This window comes from Amphibalanus amphitrite, unplaced genomic scaffold (genome assembly GCF_019059575.1).
Source record: "Amphibalanus amphitrite isolate SeventyFive unplaced genomic scaffold, NRLGWU_Aamphi_draft 000148F_arrow, whole genome shotgun sequence".
NCBI classification, from domain to species: domain Eukaryota; kingdom Metazoa; phylum Arthropoda; class Thecostraca; order Balanomorpha; family Balanidae; genus Amphibalanus; species Amphibalanus amphitrite.
In genome coordinates, this window is record NW_024881643.1 from 900,814 (window position 1) to 918,753 (window position 17,940).

Below are 17,940 nucleotides of genomic sequence, written 5' to 3' on the forward strand. Positions count from 1 at the left end.
AAAACAGCCCGCGCTAGGATCGACTGGAAGTTATACTGTGCCGCATAACACAGCACCGCGCGATCGACTGAAAGGTATACTGTGCCGCACAACACAGCCACCAGCCTGCGGCCGTCCGAGCTGAGCCGTACGACCTTGGGGGGAGATTTGGGTGCGTAAGCGATAGCTGTAAGAAATGGAGCCTAGACTTCAACTGCAACAGCTGCGAATGATTCAGTTAAATACGTCATGCGACACTTCTTGTTCCCTTTATCATCATTACCTTTTTTATTAGCATTTAAAATTGTCGTAGGTATTGTGCTTTAATTATCAATCAAAAGTCACTTTTATTTTGATAACATTCTTGTACAGCCCTCAGCAGACTGCGTGGTAGGTATTCTTTTTTCGACAAAACCGATAATAACTTACAGGCTATGTTATTAGTCGGTCGGAACTCACTGCAAATAGATGCGCCATGTTCCACTCTTTCGGTTAGGTCTATCACTAGACAAAATATACGCCTTGTGTGGCAACAACATGCAGAAGTTTGTTTTGAGGGCAAATATAAACTTTTGGGTTTGTTACCAAACTAGATAGAAAATGAATACGGTGATAATGCCAATCTAAGGTGCGGAGTCTCGCGCATCTTGCTGTTACGATTTCCGAGTGACCGATAGCATAGTATTCGCGTTATTCTCGTTTTTGCCGAAAAAAGAATACCTACCACGCAGTCTGCAGAGGGCTGTACCTACATCATTTGAAGTTGATATTTATATAAGGCAGGCACTATTTGCATTTTTAGGCCTATTTCTAAGTTATTTTTTTAGCCTTCGTCGAAGATAGAATGTGAGCATCGGCGTAACCCAACAAAATTGCGTCGAAGAACATTTACTAGCATTACCATTGACACCACCCTACGATACAAATATTTCTTCTCCGTCGTCCCCAGCAGCCGGCGGCGTGGACCGGCGCGGTGGCTACCAGCCCGTCCCCTGCCCAGTGCTCAGCGCTCACGGCGGGCCGCCGCGCCGGTCGGGCGGGGCGGAACGGCGAGAGATGCGCCCCGTTATCGCCGGAAGGGCCCCATTCGGCAGCGGGCCGCGGCGGATCGCCTGCCGGCCGGCTGCTTTAGTGTCGGCGTCCGGAAACACTCCTGGCGCCGGCTCAGTGGGGGCCGAGCAGGCAGCGAGAGGAACTCCAAAGGAGGGACATACTGTCTGGATTGAGCGGAGCAATCGCGCCAGAGGCCGAGAGAAAATCCAGATGAAGGACACACCTACTGTCCGGGCTGTGGGAGATGACGCACAAGTGACTCAGACGTAATGCTCTTTCTTTAGGTGAATGCATAGCGAAGTTACAGCCTATCGAAGCCGAAGGTACTGCCTGGGAAGTCACAGACATAGATCTATGGATCATGAAAAATCGGAACAATTTATTCTGATACTGGTTGAGCCGGAAGGCAGGACAGATCGTGTAACAAAAGGCAATCTGTCTTGCAATTTGTTCAAATGTTTGGCCAAATGACGACATCGATGAGTGGTTACGACATAACGAAGTAATTCGGTGCTGGTGCTCTCCAAAGAGGCAGACCTGTCATAACTGAGCGCGCACCTCAGCTCACATGCCAGCTCCTGTCGGTGTCAGTGAGATCACGTGACGCCACGTTTCTGTCCTGATGACGGTCACGTGCTCATATCCGGCGCGCTCTGCGCTGTTTCCGGTGTCGGGATGGTGGAAACATCTCCGGAGGGGAGTCAGCTGATGAGGCGGAGCGACGAATGTTGTACTAACTTACATACATACCACGACAGACGACAAGATACGGAGGCATGTGCGGACACGGGGTGCCGACTTGGTGGATGATTTTTTTTTGTAGTGTTATTTAAGTGAAGTTAGAAACATAGAAGAAGAGCCTGTTGAAGAATGTTGAAATCACTGAACCGTTGAAACAGTTTTTTCTTCAATGTAGGCAATAGAGTAAGAATGTGTTTGACTAAATGCTTTCGTAATGATTATATGAAACGATATTATGTAACACCACCAGTACAAGACGGCGTCGACTGTTGCAAAAATGTATGCCCTCGTTACGTCCAAACTCCCGAGTCATTGTCATTAGGGTCAACGCCAATAACACGTTTCTGCTTTTACCGAGCTATAGGTTAGCCTGAAGGCGACACCGGGACTTTAGCGTCATTTGCTTAAAAAGCGTTGATGAAGAAGATATTTGTAAATGTTAGTACATAAAGTGATTGAGTGAGCAAATAGCCAATAACGCCCATATTGGCTTGCATGTAAGCACGATCGCCCGGTAGAGAGCACATACATGAATTGTTCATTCATTTCTTTTGTACTATAAACGCAAAAAATTCCGCAATCCTTATTTAGTTTCAATGTCCGCAATAAAAAGTATGTCCTGTAGCTATATTTCGTATAGTATTTCCATTCTGAGACAATTTATACGGATTATTACAGTGTCTCAGTCTCGTTATCATACAGTCTTGTGATAGCGTTAGCCATTACGTTCAGGTACAGGTCCTCGTTTGTGCCACCGCTCAGCCTCTGGAGGTGCGGCCGACGGACACAGTCCCCGGTCGATTGGTATCAGAACAGCCACCAACCGGCTGGAACCTTAGGCAGCCCCTCTCCGTCGGCCGTCCAGACGTGCACAGTGCACAGTGCACACTGCACACCTCCCGCTGCGCCAAACACCGGTATCCGGCCGCCAGATAGATTCCACTTCAATAAACACCGGCTCCGGGGGGCGGCCGATCGACGCTGGAGAGAGCCGGCCCGGCGGCGCTCTCAGCTGGGAGACGGACGGACGGTCGACCGCAACAGGTCGTCGCCGGCGGCGGCTGCAGCCCGGGGCAGCGCGCGCGCCCGACGGCGGCTGCGCTGCCGCCGCCGGCCGGCGCAGTTCGACGGCCCCAGGCGGTCGGAGCGGGCTGGCCGGTGGAGACATGGAGCTGTCGACAGCGGTGTGCGACACTCCTGCAGACAGTGGCCGCCCTGAGTGACACCATGAACGAGCGGCGCGGCGGCGGCGGCGGGGTGCCGCTGCCCATCCAGCTGTTCCTCTGGAGACAGACCAGGTACGGACCGGGCGCGCCGAGCGGTGACGAGTTACCCCGGGGGTTGTTTGCTTTAAAGTATGCCAAACTGCTTCAAAGTTGACGCCACTTGACAGAATATATCCATTTGACCTTAGGTTAGGTAACCTGAGCATGAAATTTCGACACTTACATACGCACCGGGATGACAAATTGTTTTAATGGATATCAGATTTTCAATTCCTATATTAAAAATGCAGTCTTTTGTGTGTTTTACGGCTACTCAATAGCATCACGTGATTTCGCATATACTTTTTTGTGGATTTTAAATTAAGCATTAATATAAGGCGTTTATTTCAGCCCATTTATAAGACCGAAGCTGGGAAAACTTCATGAGGCAACATGCGTGGTAAGTGGCTGCGAAGTCTTCTTCATGTCCGCCATTAGTTGATCCCTGTAAATTACATTGAAAAACTGAAATGAATGCACGCTATTATTTTTAATAATTTATAATGATTAAAACGGTGAACATTTCTGCTTTCATTTTAGTCACTATTTAATTAATAGTGCATAAGCAAATGTTCATGAATACATCTGACGATTTAAGTCGAAATAAATGAAGATAATACTTTCCTATATCTATTTTAGATAAAGTTCGCCAATAACAGATCAAATATCAATGACATAATAAATACTTTACTTGATTTCACGAAGACTAAACTGCATTTCGAGGATACAACATCCCGGATTATTTTTATACTACCACCACTCTATGTCTTTCCTTTATTTATCCTCATTGGGTCTAAAAGTCGGACAATTTGCTATCCACTGCGGCATAAAAAAGCGCAAACGATGATGGAAGATTACCTTTTTACGCTTACCTCTACGAGGGGAGGGGGGTCAAACAGTTCTGGGCCCGACCATTAACCCGCGCCCTGATGGGGTCTGCCGAGCAACGCGGTCTGATGGGGGGGGGGGCATTTTGCCCCCCCCCCCTAAGATCTCGAGAACCACGCAACATAGCGACAAGCGGTAAACGGCGTTCGATAGCCCCAACGGGGAACTACCTTGTGACCCAATTTCATTGACCTCGGTCAAACCGATGACGTCACAGGTCAGGTCAAAGGTTGAATTTTCACCGTTTACAGGCATTTCAAGAAATGCGTTGTAAATCGAGTAAAATGCATTTCATTGAAAATCATCGATGGGGAAATGTTCTTCAAACACATATTTTGCTATTTGAGGTCACTGATACCAGGTCAGGTCACAGAGGTCAGGTCACTGGGGGGGGGGGGGGGGTCACAATATGAAAGTGTCGTGTGATACATGTTTTATGGTCCATTTTACATGACAAATGCGATTATGTGGGTCAGGCAGACTTTTGGGCCAGCTTAGGTCACGTTTTGGTCAAGGTCAGGTCAAGGTCAGGTCAAGGTCAGGTCAAATTAGGTCAAATTTCAAAGTTGATATTTTTGCATAAAATAGGTATCGATTCGATGCAGCTCGTCATGGGGAGTTCAATGAAGGTCTCCGTTTTGCGCTACGAGGTCTAGAATTGCTAAAAATTGAGTTCAAAAATTTGACGTCATCAATTTTTAACAGTTTTCTCGCTATAACTTAACCAAAAAAAGAGGTATCGATCTAAAATTTGGTATGTATATCGAAGAGCGCAGGAACTATCACATATATTCCGGTTTTTCGAAATTCGATTTTTTTGGATTTTTTTTTTAGTTTTTTTCTAAAAAATCAATTTTTTGATTTTGGGGGTCACAATCTCAAAATTTCGAAAATCCAAGATAGCAGTTTTGTAGCGGATTTTTCTCTACACAACCACATAATGAACTTTAAAATTGCTTGTTAACTGTAGAATTGGTGAGCGTTTCAAGATGTCATGTTTCTTGCTCATTTTTACTCGAACATGACCTCAGTTTGACCTCAATAACTCCTGACTTGAGATGACCTGTGACTTGAAATTTTGTATGAAGGTGTCAAATCGATGTCCGGTAAGGTACTTAAAATTTGGCGGCGCTGCGCGCCGCCGTTTTCTCGCTATTTAAGAAAAACCACAGGGGGGCCAAAATGCCCCCCCATCAGGGCGCGGGTTTTAAGGAGCAGAAAAACAGCATCGACTTATAAGAGCAAAGTTGTCTATTTATTTAAATAGCCACCGTTAAGACAAACACATTTTGCGCAGCGCCTCGCGAGAGCCCCCAGTGCCTCCATAACCAAATGGGGTTTGGATCTATCTGGCAAGTTCAAGACGGCTGCTTTAGTCTCTCTGATGTTCGTGAAGTTGTGACGGCTAAGCAATTTCCTTAATTGGGGAAGAGGTGGCAACCAGAGGGTGCAAGGTTCGGAGAAAAGAGTGGGTGTGACATGACAACTTGAAGCTACAGCTCACTGCTTCGCCAATCATAAGGCAGATTGGTTAATGGCTACGCAAGTGGACATCCTAAAAACACATCATTGAATACACCGCGTTGCAGGCCGAAATAACAACTTCTTCATGGTTGGGCCCGGAACTTTTTGAGCGCCCCTCGCTAATTATGCATGGTTATGCTAAAAACGATGCTTTACGTGAGTGGGGATAACAAATAGAAGACAATATTCATTCATCAATATGCTTTCAATTCAGTACACCAATGTTCCCATCTCAGTGACTCCCGGTCGCTGCAGTGTAGGCGCTAACCTACTCTCGGCAGTCGTCGATGTTGTTGGCTCAGTCAGTCTATCTCGTTCGGCCACCGCCGCGTGGAGGTGCCGGCTGTGCCAGTAGCCACCTGCAGCCAGCTGCCCCGGGGTATTTACCCTCGCGCCGGGTCGCCGTAATAAATTGTTTATCTGGCGTCTGCTACAGGCGCGTGTTTCAGAGACTCGGCGCACGGCTGCTGTTTGTGTGACCTGTTCTTCTGGGGCGCACGCGTGTTTGGTGGTGGTCAGCGTCATATTGCATATAAATGCCATCCCATTATGCCGCCGATGTCTGCCTGTAGCCAGACCGGTCTGTCTGCGGCCACCTGTGGCTGACCCGAATGCTGTCCGCCGCCGGCCACTGCACCGCCAGCAACAGAGATTGTTAGCGCGAGAGCCCGCTTGGAACCGCCCAGAGCGTTGCCATAGCGACCGCGGAGGAATCGATCTGGCCCGCTGACCGAATGTGGAGAGTGGCGTCCATCACCGCGCGCACGGCTGACCGACAAAATCGAATCGGGCCTTATCGCCGCTTGCCAGGGAGCAGCGGCACTGACATCGCGGCGCAGGGCCGCCGCGGGGAAAACCGATAACGGCCCCGCCGGCGCCGGCGCCCGCGGCCCGTCCGCCGGCCCTCCCGGCAGCCGATACCATATAGATGACATGTTGTGACTGCCCGGGTTTTTAGGGCCGGCGTCTTGGACCGAGCCTTCCGCGGAGGTAAAAAGACTCGGTCTGGCGGCCTCCGTGACGGCTCGCTGGATCTGAGGGTATTGATCGAGCCCCGGTGCCCCAAGGCTGCTCTGCCGGCGGCGGTGGCGGTGGCGGCTGTGGCGGTGGTGGCGGTGGCGTCTTCAGCGCACGCTCAGCATATCGCTACAATTCGGCCTTCCCGGCCCGACCGCTACCAGATGCGAGACGCTTCATTATGCCACCGGCAGGATGCGAGTGCGACGCCCCGGGCCCGGCCGGGAGGCGACGGGCCGCGAAGAATAGTGTTCTGGTACCTACCAGCGCGAGCGCGACGATTCGCCGCTTCCAACTCAGATGGATCCCTAATAATGAGATGTGTCTTTAAAAAATTGTAGGCTTCATCGAGAATATATATCAAAATCCCTAGATCTAATGACATGACGACTGACAAGATAACCTAAATTCCAAATCTTCTTGAAAGCCTCAAAGCCTCGAAAATGCGTCGCAGTCAGTGTATGTACTTACATACTTCATGTTTTATTAAATACTGTGTTGAAATGGAAATGAGAACTCAAGTGGCCAAGCGAAGAATGTTGTTCTAAATCCTTTTGAAAACACCATGCGCAGCGCAGAATCAAATGGTCATGGATGATGCGTCCTCCTGTCAAAAAAGAGCACCGCATTCTGCGGTAGTCACGTTCAACTATTGTGGAAGGTGATAAAGTATCATAGAACAATATGGATAAGTATACCTACGATGTTAAATATTTACGAAAGGGCTACGAAATGAGCAGACCAGCATCAGGCAGAGCTGCGTCCCTACAGTTTGCTTTCTGGGAGGTAGGCTGTCCCGCATCACACAACGGGCCGGCGGAACAGCATCTAGCCGTGCTCGCGTTGTTTTTGCAGTTCTGTGAGTTGACCAGTGAAGAGCAGATGCGTGTCAAATCGAGCATCTACATTGCACGCGGCTAACTTTCCGCCTTCTCGTCGAGTTCCAGCTTTCGCAATTAGTTAAGTATATTGGCCTGTTGCTCTTGTTTTCCTTGCTGATTTCTCTCCCAACTTCAGAGTTAAGCGTTCGATACCGTCAGTGCAGCGGCGCGAGACAACGACACATTAGCGATCAGCAGAACTGCATGTCCTCAGGCGGTGACGGATGCCGCCAGTGCCCAGTATCGCTTCTTGCCGTGGCCGGTAGGGTTATCCAGCCTCCAGCGCCGATGGGGTGGGGCGGAAGGAGGGGCGGGCTGCCGGGCGACCCGAGCGCTGATGGCAGCCTGGCCGCATCCGTCAGCATGGTGGCACGACGATCAATAGATAGGGAATCTGCGGGCGGCCGAGCGGCCGGCCGGCCGGCAGCCACCCGAGCCAGATTATGCCGGGTTCACACCGGATTCCGGGCCGGCAAAATTCCGTCTGCCGGGCCGGAAAAATGGCCAATTCCGTGCCGGAAAATTGAAAACTGGTGTGAACCGGCAAATCTGGCAACTTCTTTTGACCGGTCCGGCAGGCCGGAGAGCCAGATTTTCCGGTCCGGCAAGAAGTTGAAATCATCTCAACTTTTGCCTTAAGCCGGGTTCACACCGGTTTTCCGGTCCGGAAAAATTCCGTCTGCCGGGCCGGCACCAAAATGTTGAAATTGTCGCTAGATGTCAAAAAAGTCGCTAGAACCGGAAAACCGGAAAGTCGAGCCGGAAATGTCATAATCATCAACCATCAAGTAGGGGAGAGTGGGGTAAGATGCCCAGGGTGGGAAAGACGCCCCACCCCCTCTAGCGGCGAAACAAAGAATCGAACCTGGAAATTTATGTTCTTAGCGTAAAGCGGAAGCCTGCCTTGTTAACTGCACAAAAATTTGCGAAGCTCAGTTGGGCAACGGCTGGCTGGTGATTGCATGTTTTTTATTTGCTGCTTTCAACAAATATTTTGGTGTCAAAACATTGTAAATATCAAAAAAGGTAGATAATTTTTGCGTCCCTTGCTATAGTCGTGATACATTAACATGCGTGTACTGTGTCCCAAACAGTTTGTTTCAGGGTGTAGTTTTATGGCTAACAAATTGTACTGATTTAATGTTACTTCGGTACCTTGGGGTAAGATGCCCCCTGTCCTGATGGGGAAAGACGCCCCCCTAAATCCGTAGGCTGTCCTTCAAGCAGCCCGTCAAATCATTTATTACATACTTGTGATAAGAGACAAAAGCCGATCTGGGACTATTGAGAGTCCAGTACGGTCGGGTGCTCCCCATGCCGGTCTCTCGGCCCACACAGCGACTTTTTGGGCGGCATCTGACTCTGAGAGCCCTCACGACGGCCTCTGTGGGCCCCATTATTGGCTCCAAGGCCCCTCACGACATCCTTTGAGGGCTCCCACGTTGGCTCCACGGGCCGCGCAGGCATCTGAGGTCCCCACGATGGGCTCGAGGGCCCTCAAGCATCATGAAGACCTATAAGGGCCCCACAGCGGTCTCCGAACGCCACCACGGAGGCTTGTTTGGCCGCGCTGAACTAAGCTAGCCCTAACGATGACCTCTGAAGCCCCTTACGACTACTTTTGAGGGCCCTTCGATGACGTTTGGTGTCTACTGCAGGTTCGAAGGGACTACTGATTCGTTCAGGCGATTCACGTGCCCATTTATGTCACTTATAGTGCAGGGGGCATCTTACCCAACGCCAGGGGGCGTCTTTCCCACCCTGTGGGGTAAGATGCCCCCTTTCACTTCTTTAGGAAAATGCTTAATAGCAAAAAAAGTTATCATATTTCAGGCACGAAATTGTGATATTTTTGGAGAAAAATGATGTCGGCTTCTGTTGAAACTCCAAGTTTTTGCTTTCCTATCGTCATTTTCGAATAATATATGACAAAGTAAAACCCTGGGCATCTTTCCCCACTCTCCCCTACGATAAGTGGTACCAAGCAATCTCGCGAATTATTTTGAAATCGAACATACTTGTGTGACGGCTTTATAAGTCCCTGATGCAGTTCCACCCAACCGAAAATCATCCATACTTCACTGGTAGGTATATTAGCAAGATTAATACAATTTAACATTTACAGCATGCGGGCTGGGTATCGACAAAGAGACACAAATAAATTTCAATCGCGCTTTGGCTGTTGTTGGTTTAAAAACACTTGCGAACAAAGAGGAATTGAGGGCTGGGCAGGGCGCATTAGAGACGGCGAGCTTGATATTACGCTTGCTGATGTAGATGGCTGGGTCTCAAAATCGGTCATCTGACCGTCACTGAACTCTACTGCCATAACCCGCGCCCCACTGGGGATCCTAAATTTCCACGCCTTGCTGGTGAGGGTGTTTAACATCCCCCTTTTAACTCGGCTCCTGGGCCACGTAGCTCCACTTCGTAGACGACGGAAGTTAGCAATACGTAGGTACATTGTGCTACCTGTCCTGCGGCCGGCTCCAGCGCTTGATAATCTCTTCTGCAGATACTGGCTCCGCTCCTTCTACAACCAGCGCGTCCGCAATGTTGTTCCACAAATTCGCCCTTTTCACCGCTTCCTTATAACATTTATCTTTTTTATTATAAAGTCATGGATATTTTCCAACCAATGAAATTAATTTATAATTTGAAAAGGCCATGAGTCATGTGAAATACAAAAACAGAAATGTAGCTATCACTCCGTTTGAGATGCAATTGCAAATGTTTTGAAATAAAAAAGAAACGCCGTCAAATTTACGCTTGAATTTTATATTCTCGTGAAAAATTGCGAGACTATTAGGGCACCGTTGGTTAAATTGGTCCTGTAGCGCTGAAACATAACATTATTTCCCTCGTGCCTTAATTTCATATCACAAACGGTGGCTATCCGGCAAGGCAAAAGTTGAGATGATTTCAACTTTTTGCCGGACCGGAAAATCTGGCTCTCCGGCCTGCCGGACCGGTCAAAAGAAGTTGCCAGATTTGCCGGTTCACACCAGTTTTCAATTTTCCGGCACGGAATTGGCCATTTTTCCGGCCCGGCAGACGGAATTTTGCCGGTCCGGAATCCGGTGTGAACCCGGCATTACCGGATAGCCACCGTTTGTGATATGAAATTAAGGCACGAGGGAAATAATGTTATGTTTCAGCGCTACAGGCCCAATTTAACCAACGGTGCCCCAATAGTCTCGCGATTTTTCACGAGAATATAAAATTCAAGCGTAAATTTGACGGCGTTTCATTTTTATTTCAAAACATTTGCATCTCAAACGGAGTGATAGCTACACTTCTGTTTTTGTATTTCACATGACTCATGGCCTTTTCAAATTATAAATTAATTTCATTGGTTGGAAAATATCCATGACTTTATAATGAAAAAGATAAATATTATAAGGAAGCGGTGAACGAGACGAATTTGTGGAACAACATATTGCAGACGCGCTGGTTGTAGAAGAAGCGGAGCCAGTATCTGCAGAAGAGGCTAGCAAGCGCTGGAGCCGGCCGCAGGACAGGTAGCACAATGTACGTATTGCTAACTTCCGTCGTCTACGAAGTGGAGCCAGCCGAGCAGATTCTGAAATCTACATTCTACAAGACGCGCTGACAACACTTCTCTGCCCTCGATGCCCTCCTACACAAGCACATAGCAGCTCGGGAGAGTGGAGGCAGTTTTGCCATTCAATCGCAATTAGAAGATTCAGGAAATGCGATGGTACTGAATGCCAATTGCCAATGATATTATCCCGCGCCCTGCTGGGGTGGGGGTGGGGGTGGGGGTATTTGAACACTCCCTGTGGTTTTTCGTGAATATCTCAAAAACGGCGGCTGTTTTTGGGACACCTTATCATGCATCTTTTCTGCATATGTTATAAAAATTGTAGACCAAGGTCACTTAAGGTCAGGTCACCAGGTCACTTCAAGTGACCTCACCTCATACAAAGTTTCAACGTCTTCCATAGCTACATCGAGCGACTGACCTCTTTGAAACTCTCAGCGATTGATAAGGGCAACAATATGTACACAATTTAAATAAATAACTATCTCGGAATTTTGATATCGGTGACCTAAGGTCAGGTCAATTTTGTGACCTCCCCATTATAAGTCAATGGGAGAAAATCGATGCCAAGTTATGCATTGGCTTGTTGTAAATCGTCGACATTCGACCTGAAAATCGGTGAAGTTCGGTTTTCCATGACCTCTGGTGACCTGACCTTTGATTTGACCAAAAAATTGACCGTATTACTTTTGTCATTATTTTTGACACTTTCGAACGCCGCCTTCCCCGTATCGCTACGTGGCCCAGGAGCCGAGTTAGAAGGGGAGTGTTAAACACCCCCCAGCAAGGCGTGGAAATTTAGGACCCCCAGCGGGGCGCGGGTTATGGCGGTAGAGTTCAGTGACAGTCAGATGACCGATTTTGAGACCCAGCCATCTACATCAGCAAGCGTAATATCAAGCTCGCCGTCTCTAATGCGCCTTGCCCAGCCCTCAATTCCTCTTTGTTCACAAGTGTTTTTAAACGAACAATAGCCAAAGCACGATTGAAATAAATCAGTGTCTTTTTGTCGATACCTAGCCCGCATGCTGTAAATGTTAAATTGTATTAATGTTGCTAATATACCTACCAGTGAAGGATGGATGATTTACGGTTGGATGGAACTGCATCAGGGACTTGTAAAGCCGTCACACAAGTATGTTCGATTTTAAAATAATTCGCGAGATTGCTTGGTACCTATATTATCGTATGTACCAGATTACATTTCTGGCTAGACTTTCCGGTTTTCCGGTTCTAGCGACTTTTTTCACATCTAGCGACAATTTCAATATTTTGGTGCCGGCCCGGCAGACGGAATTTTTCCGGACCGGAAAACCGGTGTGAACCCGGCTTTAGTCCTGCCGCCGGACGAGATGCCGGCCGGTCAGAGGTCCGTGGGGCTGGTCAGATGGGTCCGTCAGATGGGCTCAGTCAGAGGGGTCGCCCGTGGCGGGCGTCATAGCCCGACAGCTGACCAATGACGACCGGCGCGTCCCTACCACAGAGTATCCTATGGGACTTCTCCTAACAATGGGCTGTGCGGGCGCCATATAGCCGGGAGAGTTCCGTCCGGGCGGGCTCTCTCAGACAGTCGCCACCGTCGGGTGCGCCGAATGCGATAAACAGTTCCGGCGGGCGACTATTTACGTGGGGCGCCAGCCGGCCGACGGCCGGGTTACAGCCGATTACTGCCAGCAAACGGCCGCCGTCTGCCACGCGAGCTGGGGCTGTCCCGAGGCGAGTACAGGCCACCAACCTGACTGCAGCTCAGAGCGTTGGATCATAGGCTGGATCTATGTAGTGTCCCAAAGGCACCGGCAGGACTCCCGGGTCCGTCAGTGCCTATATCGATCAAGTATAGATGCACTTCTTCTTCCGGAGAGCGGAGCTGGGAAGGACAGGTGTCTGTATCCGTTCAGGCCTTCGTTGAAATTAAAAAACTGCTTAAATGCCTGTGTTCTTTGTCCTCTTCTATCGAAATACTTTTATGAATTGCAAATTTATTCAGCAATGAACTCATTCTACTTATTCAACTTATTCAGCAATATAATATAGGCACCTAAAACATACCTATAGCCATATACATGTGTTTCTAGCTACATATCACGAGAAGGGTGTATAATGAACTGCAGTAAATGAGGAAATTGGGTCAAACATAGCAGCTTGATGTTCGAATAATGTTTGAAAACTATTTTCAGTATTGTCAAAGAGCACCAAGTCACCATGTAAGTCACCCCAATGTCATGGTTCAATGTTTTGTCGTGGTGGTGGGTACAAATTTCGTCGAGGCACGTTGTGGAATGCAAGCTTGTGTGGTTCGTTCTGGTCGAGTAGAATCTATCTTTCATTTCTGGGGTCAGCCCTGTCAAATCTCACCCCATCCAAGTGACGGTAGTAGAGGTATAGCTGTGAAATGCCCTTAGAAACGATCTCGCTTGGCTATGCTCCTAAGAAAACATTATTTAGTTAGGCAGATGTGATTGTTTTCTATAAATCCTTTTCCATCTGCTTAGCGATTTCTTTATTGTTTTTATTTCGTGTAACATGTTGACTTGAGCTTTATACATTAACAAGGCCTGCATTTGACGTACATACGAGTGACATTCATACATCGCCCTACCATTGCCGTTTATTTTCCCGACTGTGCGCCCTCGTTGACTTGGTACTTAGTCTCCTAGTCTCCTGACGTAGTCTCTCGGTTTAGTGCAGCACGTGTGAGGTGTATACCAGCAGGGGACAGCGGCTCCGGTAGTCTGTTGGAATGAGGGCCGGTGGTGGAGCCCGCCTCAGCAGAGCATGTGCCCACTTTGACCGCCGGCCGGGACTTTGTCTCTTTCTGGTGACATCAGTGCATGAGGAGAGGGGAAGAAAGGGGCCTATTTCGTAACTGTTCAGTATTCATATCCAGTCTCTCTAAAATATTGTGTACAGTGTTTAGGAATGTTATTAAAAAAGAAATAGTCCATCTTTCAGTTTACTGAATGTGTGGTTCTAGTCAGGGTTTGGGGCCTTCTATATTTTATCTGTGGTATGAACTTTTTTCCGAGCGTCCGTACTGATGCTATGGATTCTGATATGTGGTCCTGAATCGCCCCTGTCCCATCGCCTGACAAGCGGCAACATGACTAAAGTGAACATATTCATTGACAGCTATCCGAATGATACGCCTAGCCATTAACTTGTCTCGACGCAAAAACATCAAAACAAGCATTGACACATGCAACCATAGCGCATACCATACACACAAACAAACACAACCATCACGAAGTTATCCAATGCACGTATAATGTATATGTAAGCATACATGTTTAATCAGCTACATCCCGACATGCATAAATACATTTACTCGTATTATGCATACATACATGCCTACATACACACTAGAGTCTCCTACATGGTTTCACCCATTACTTCTTTTACACTAATTCAGTTACACTTACATCTCAGCACCCTCTGCGCTAACGAGACCAGCCGCCACCATTAGCTGAGGCCAGGGTGGGACCAAAGGGGAGACCCGCTCCGTGCTCTGCGGCGCTGCACGGAGGCAGACTGACCTATACGGGCTGTATATTACTGACGCGCCCCGGTCTCTTCCTCCCACCCTCCCCTCTTCATCAACGCGTCACGCTGCCCAGGAGATGAAGGAAGCCAGCAAGGTGAGAATTGGCGATAATTAATCAGCTCCGTCCGCGCCCAGTGGCGGGATGACTTACTATATGTTTGTAAGGCTTCCTTAGCTGCTGTTGTGCTGCTTCGCTCTTTAATTTTGCACTCATTGTGTATGCTCCTTCGTTCATCATTCTCTAAGCACTTATCAATTTAACCAAGATTCCATGGGCGTAGGAACCTCACGAAAAATGTGTGTGTGTGTGGGGGGGGGGGGGGTGCAGCGAAACTTCAATGTCACTTTGTGAGATTCCAAATACCCCTATGAGGAAATTCTTTGCAGTTTTGTGCTAATCACATCTTGCTGAAGGTTTTCCTGCTCTTAATTTTGTATTTAAATAAAGATTTTTTTTTTTAAATGGCTGAAAAGTGGGGGCAATAGCCCCCGCCCCCTGTTCCTACGCCTATGCAAGATTCAACGCTTGATTGTGAGTTACGTGGTGTCAACTAACCTTTGTGTAATTACGTGAAGCAAAGTTAAACGGTGCTCTTCCCCATGCACAACTGCATGCTATTGTAATGCTTTTTTGTATCGTGAATATTTGGCATTTTATTCATGCCTCGAAAAAAGTATCGATATGTGCTGATGGCCACTAGGTCTGAGGTCCTTATCGTGCCAGTCCAGAGAGATTCGCTCTCACTTCAATGTTGTCTGGCGCTGTTCGTAAATACGGATGCCTATTAATTTTTTCGCTATGAAGTCGCTGATTCGATTCTATTCAGATAAACACGAGGCATTCATGAGCTCATATACCTAACATGAGTAAAAGCAAGTGTGAAAAGTCAAAGTGTTCAATAAGCACCTTCTTTGACGAAGTTGTCCAAAACTGTAGTTGGGTATATATTATATTCAATATGTATGCTATAATTTTTATGCATTTGGTTATTTCTATATCGGTCATAAATCATTCAACGGCTTTGCAGCAGAATGTACAATGTTAAGCTTCTAATCCACCAATTATGCATATCCTAACCATCACACAAGGATACCAATCGTCATTCCGACATCAAAGCGAGCAGACGGTCGCGTCACGTCGGCCCCTGTCGGTCAGGCGATGTCGATTACAGTCTTGCTGTATGACTGATACAGCCATGTCGGGCGGTGTCGGGAAATGTCGTGTGGTGTCGGCTCATCTGCCGATCTCCCACGGGGCACAGCGACTCGGCAGCGGTCATCCTCCGGGACCGCCACTGTGCCACTGCCACCATACCGGCGGATGGACATAGAAATGGCCGCTGGCCGACCGCCGCGCCGGCCGCCCGGCTCCACTGACTCCCCCCGCCCCCGCCTCCCCTCCCGGCGCACCCGAGGGGCGGTGGTAAGTGGCGCGAAAACGGCACCAGATGTGACTGATGGCGCCGGGATCGACCGCCAACCGGTCGCCCCGCCCCTCCCCGGCGTCGGTCCACTCCCCGCCCCACCGGGATGACCGAGCGCAGAGCCAGGATGAAATCACCGACACAATAGACCAGACGCAGAGAGCCCGGGTACGGGAATTCCCAGCCACCCATTGCGCTCCACCGAAGGGCCGACGTGGGACGGCGAGAGAAAGGGGGAGGGGGACTGTGGGTATCGCCGGCGCCGACGACCGGTGATGATTTATTCAGGAGCTGCTCCCCGGTATCGGCGCCGCGAGGATTGGCACAGACTCGCCCGGAAGCCCTGTCCGAGATGATGTCCGCCAGTAAAAGCTGGAGCCCGGCAGAGCTAGCGACGCGCATGCATATCCGAGTGGGTCATATTCGCTGCTATTTGTGACCAGTAAAACTTGTAGTGAATGTTATGAGGCTTAGTTGGAACACATCTCGAACCGACTTAGGTGGTCCTCAGCCCCTCAGAAGTATAAATAGCCATCGTAGGCACATTCCTTGCCGTTATTCTTTTGTAGCCGTTCAAAGTCCCGCCTTCTGGGACGAGTCCTGACTGACTGCCTCGGACTGTCTCAGTGTCTGGAGAAGGTCCTGGTGCAGAACATTCTGTTCGGCCTGTCGCCGAGTCTGACCGACGCCATCAAGTCCATCTCGCGCTGGCGTCTCATCCAGACGGCCTTCCCCTACGTGGTCCACTGCGCCGCCAGCCTGCTGCACAACCGGTGAGCGGCATTGTCGGACCGTGGTCTGATTGTCCGTCCGAGTTAGGATCAGGAGGCTCATACTCATCTTTATTGTGGCGCCCGGTGAGCGGCATTGTCGGACCGTGGTCTGATTGTCCGTCCGAGTTAGGATCAGGAGGCTCAGACTCATCTTTATTGTGGCGCAAAGTGCAATAAATGTGTACTCACTGTGTACTCTTGAGTACGTGTAAGTGATCGAATTCGGTCCTTTCTCCCTTTCAGTCAAGCAACGGTCACCTTCTGCCACACCCAGAAGCCAAAATCTGTCGATAAAACTCCTGAGAAGGCAGGTGCTGGGAGCCCTCTGAGACTGTGCTGCTTCCCCACAGGCGCGAGTGAGCCTGCAGGGCCTGGGCGCCCTTTGAGACTGTGTTTCTATCCTCAGACGCGAGTCGAACCTGCAAGGCCTGGGCGCCGTGGACACGAAGCTACTCTACACACTGCACTGGATCCTGCTGGACGCCGCCGAGGAGTGTCGAGACGCCGATCTCGAGCAGGGCATCATCAACAGCTCGCCGTTCCACTACCTCTTTCCCATCACCAGCATACAGGTTAGTGTCCATAGCTCTCCTCTCAGCGCAAAGAGATACACCCCATCATTAATGGTATAGTAGGTAGTCACAGGAAGATATGAGACACTGAGCGCCGAACGACTGAGCCCGGGGAGACTGCGAACGAAATAGCCTCACATACACCCATTATTCATGGTATTTTCATAAATAGAGAGATGGGACACCGAGCACGGAACAGCTGAGCCCGGGGAAACTGAGAGCAGAATCGCCTCATTCTGTATTCAGGCCCGAGGCGGAATAACTGGACCGCTTAGGATGTTCTGAGCGATATTGCTCAATATGTGAGCCTAAATTTGCATTTGATGTAGGTATAATATGCTGCATGCGATCACCGATCCCATTCTGTGAGCTATTGATTGAATGCTCAAAAAGAATATTGAAGCCTTCAAGATCCGGGTTTCAGTGAAGAATAAAGCACACTCGGTTTCACATACCAAAGACCTCGTGGATTAAATGTTCCATCGGACAAAGACCTGCGATGGTCGGGTGTGCGTGCGTGCGGCTGGTCCGATTCACCGCTGGTCGTCACGTGTCGGCGGCTCAGGCCACTGATCCAGCGGCACCAGCATGAGTCCAGGAACCGAGTCCCAAGAGAGCCGGCCACGGTCCGAGCCTCCTCCCCGACCACCCTGACACGGCCGACACTCGGCGTGTCACGACACCGACTTCCGTGTCGCGTCACGCCACTCCACGTCA

General features: G+C 49.2%; 1 protein-coding gene across 1 annotated transcript in view; it reads left to right on the forward strand.

Annotated features, from left to right (window-relative positions):
* The first annotated feature begins 2,919 nt into the window (after nt 1-2,919).
* Nucleotides 2,920-17,940, forward strand: part of LOC122382862 (protein unc-80 homolog) — a 64,358-nt gene continuing 49,337 nt past the window's right edge. The window contains exons 1-6 of the mRNA XM_043368725.1: nt 2,920-3,071; nt 3,390-3,438; nt 13,091-13,117; nt 14,528-14,548; nt 16,506-16,651; nt 17,058-17,223. Coding sequence (XP_043224660.1) covers nt 3,001-3,071; nt 3,390-3,438; nt 13,091-13,117; nt 14,528-14,548; nt 16,506-16,651; nt 17,058-17,223 — 480 coding nt within the window. The 5' untranslated portion in view covers nt 2,920-3,000. The remainder of the gene's footprint in view (nt 3,072-3,389; nt 3,439-13,090; nt 13,118-14,527; nt 14,549-16,505; nt 16,652-17,057; nt 17,224-17,940) is intronic.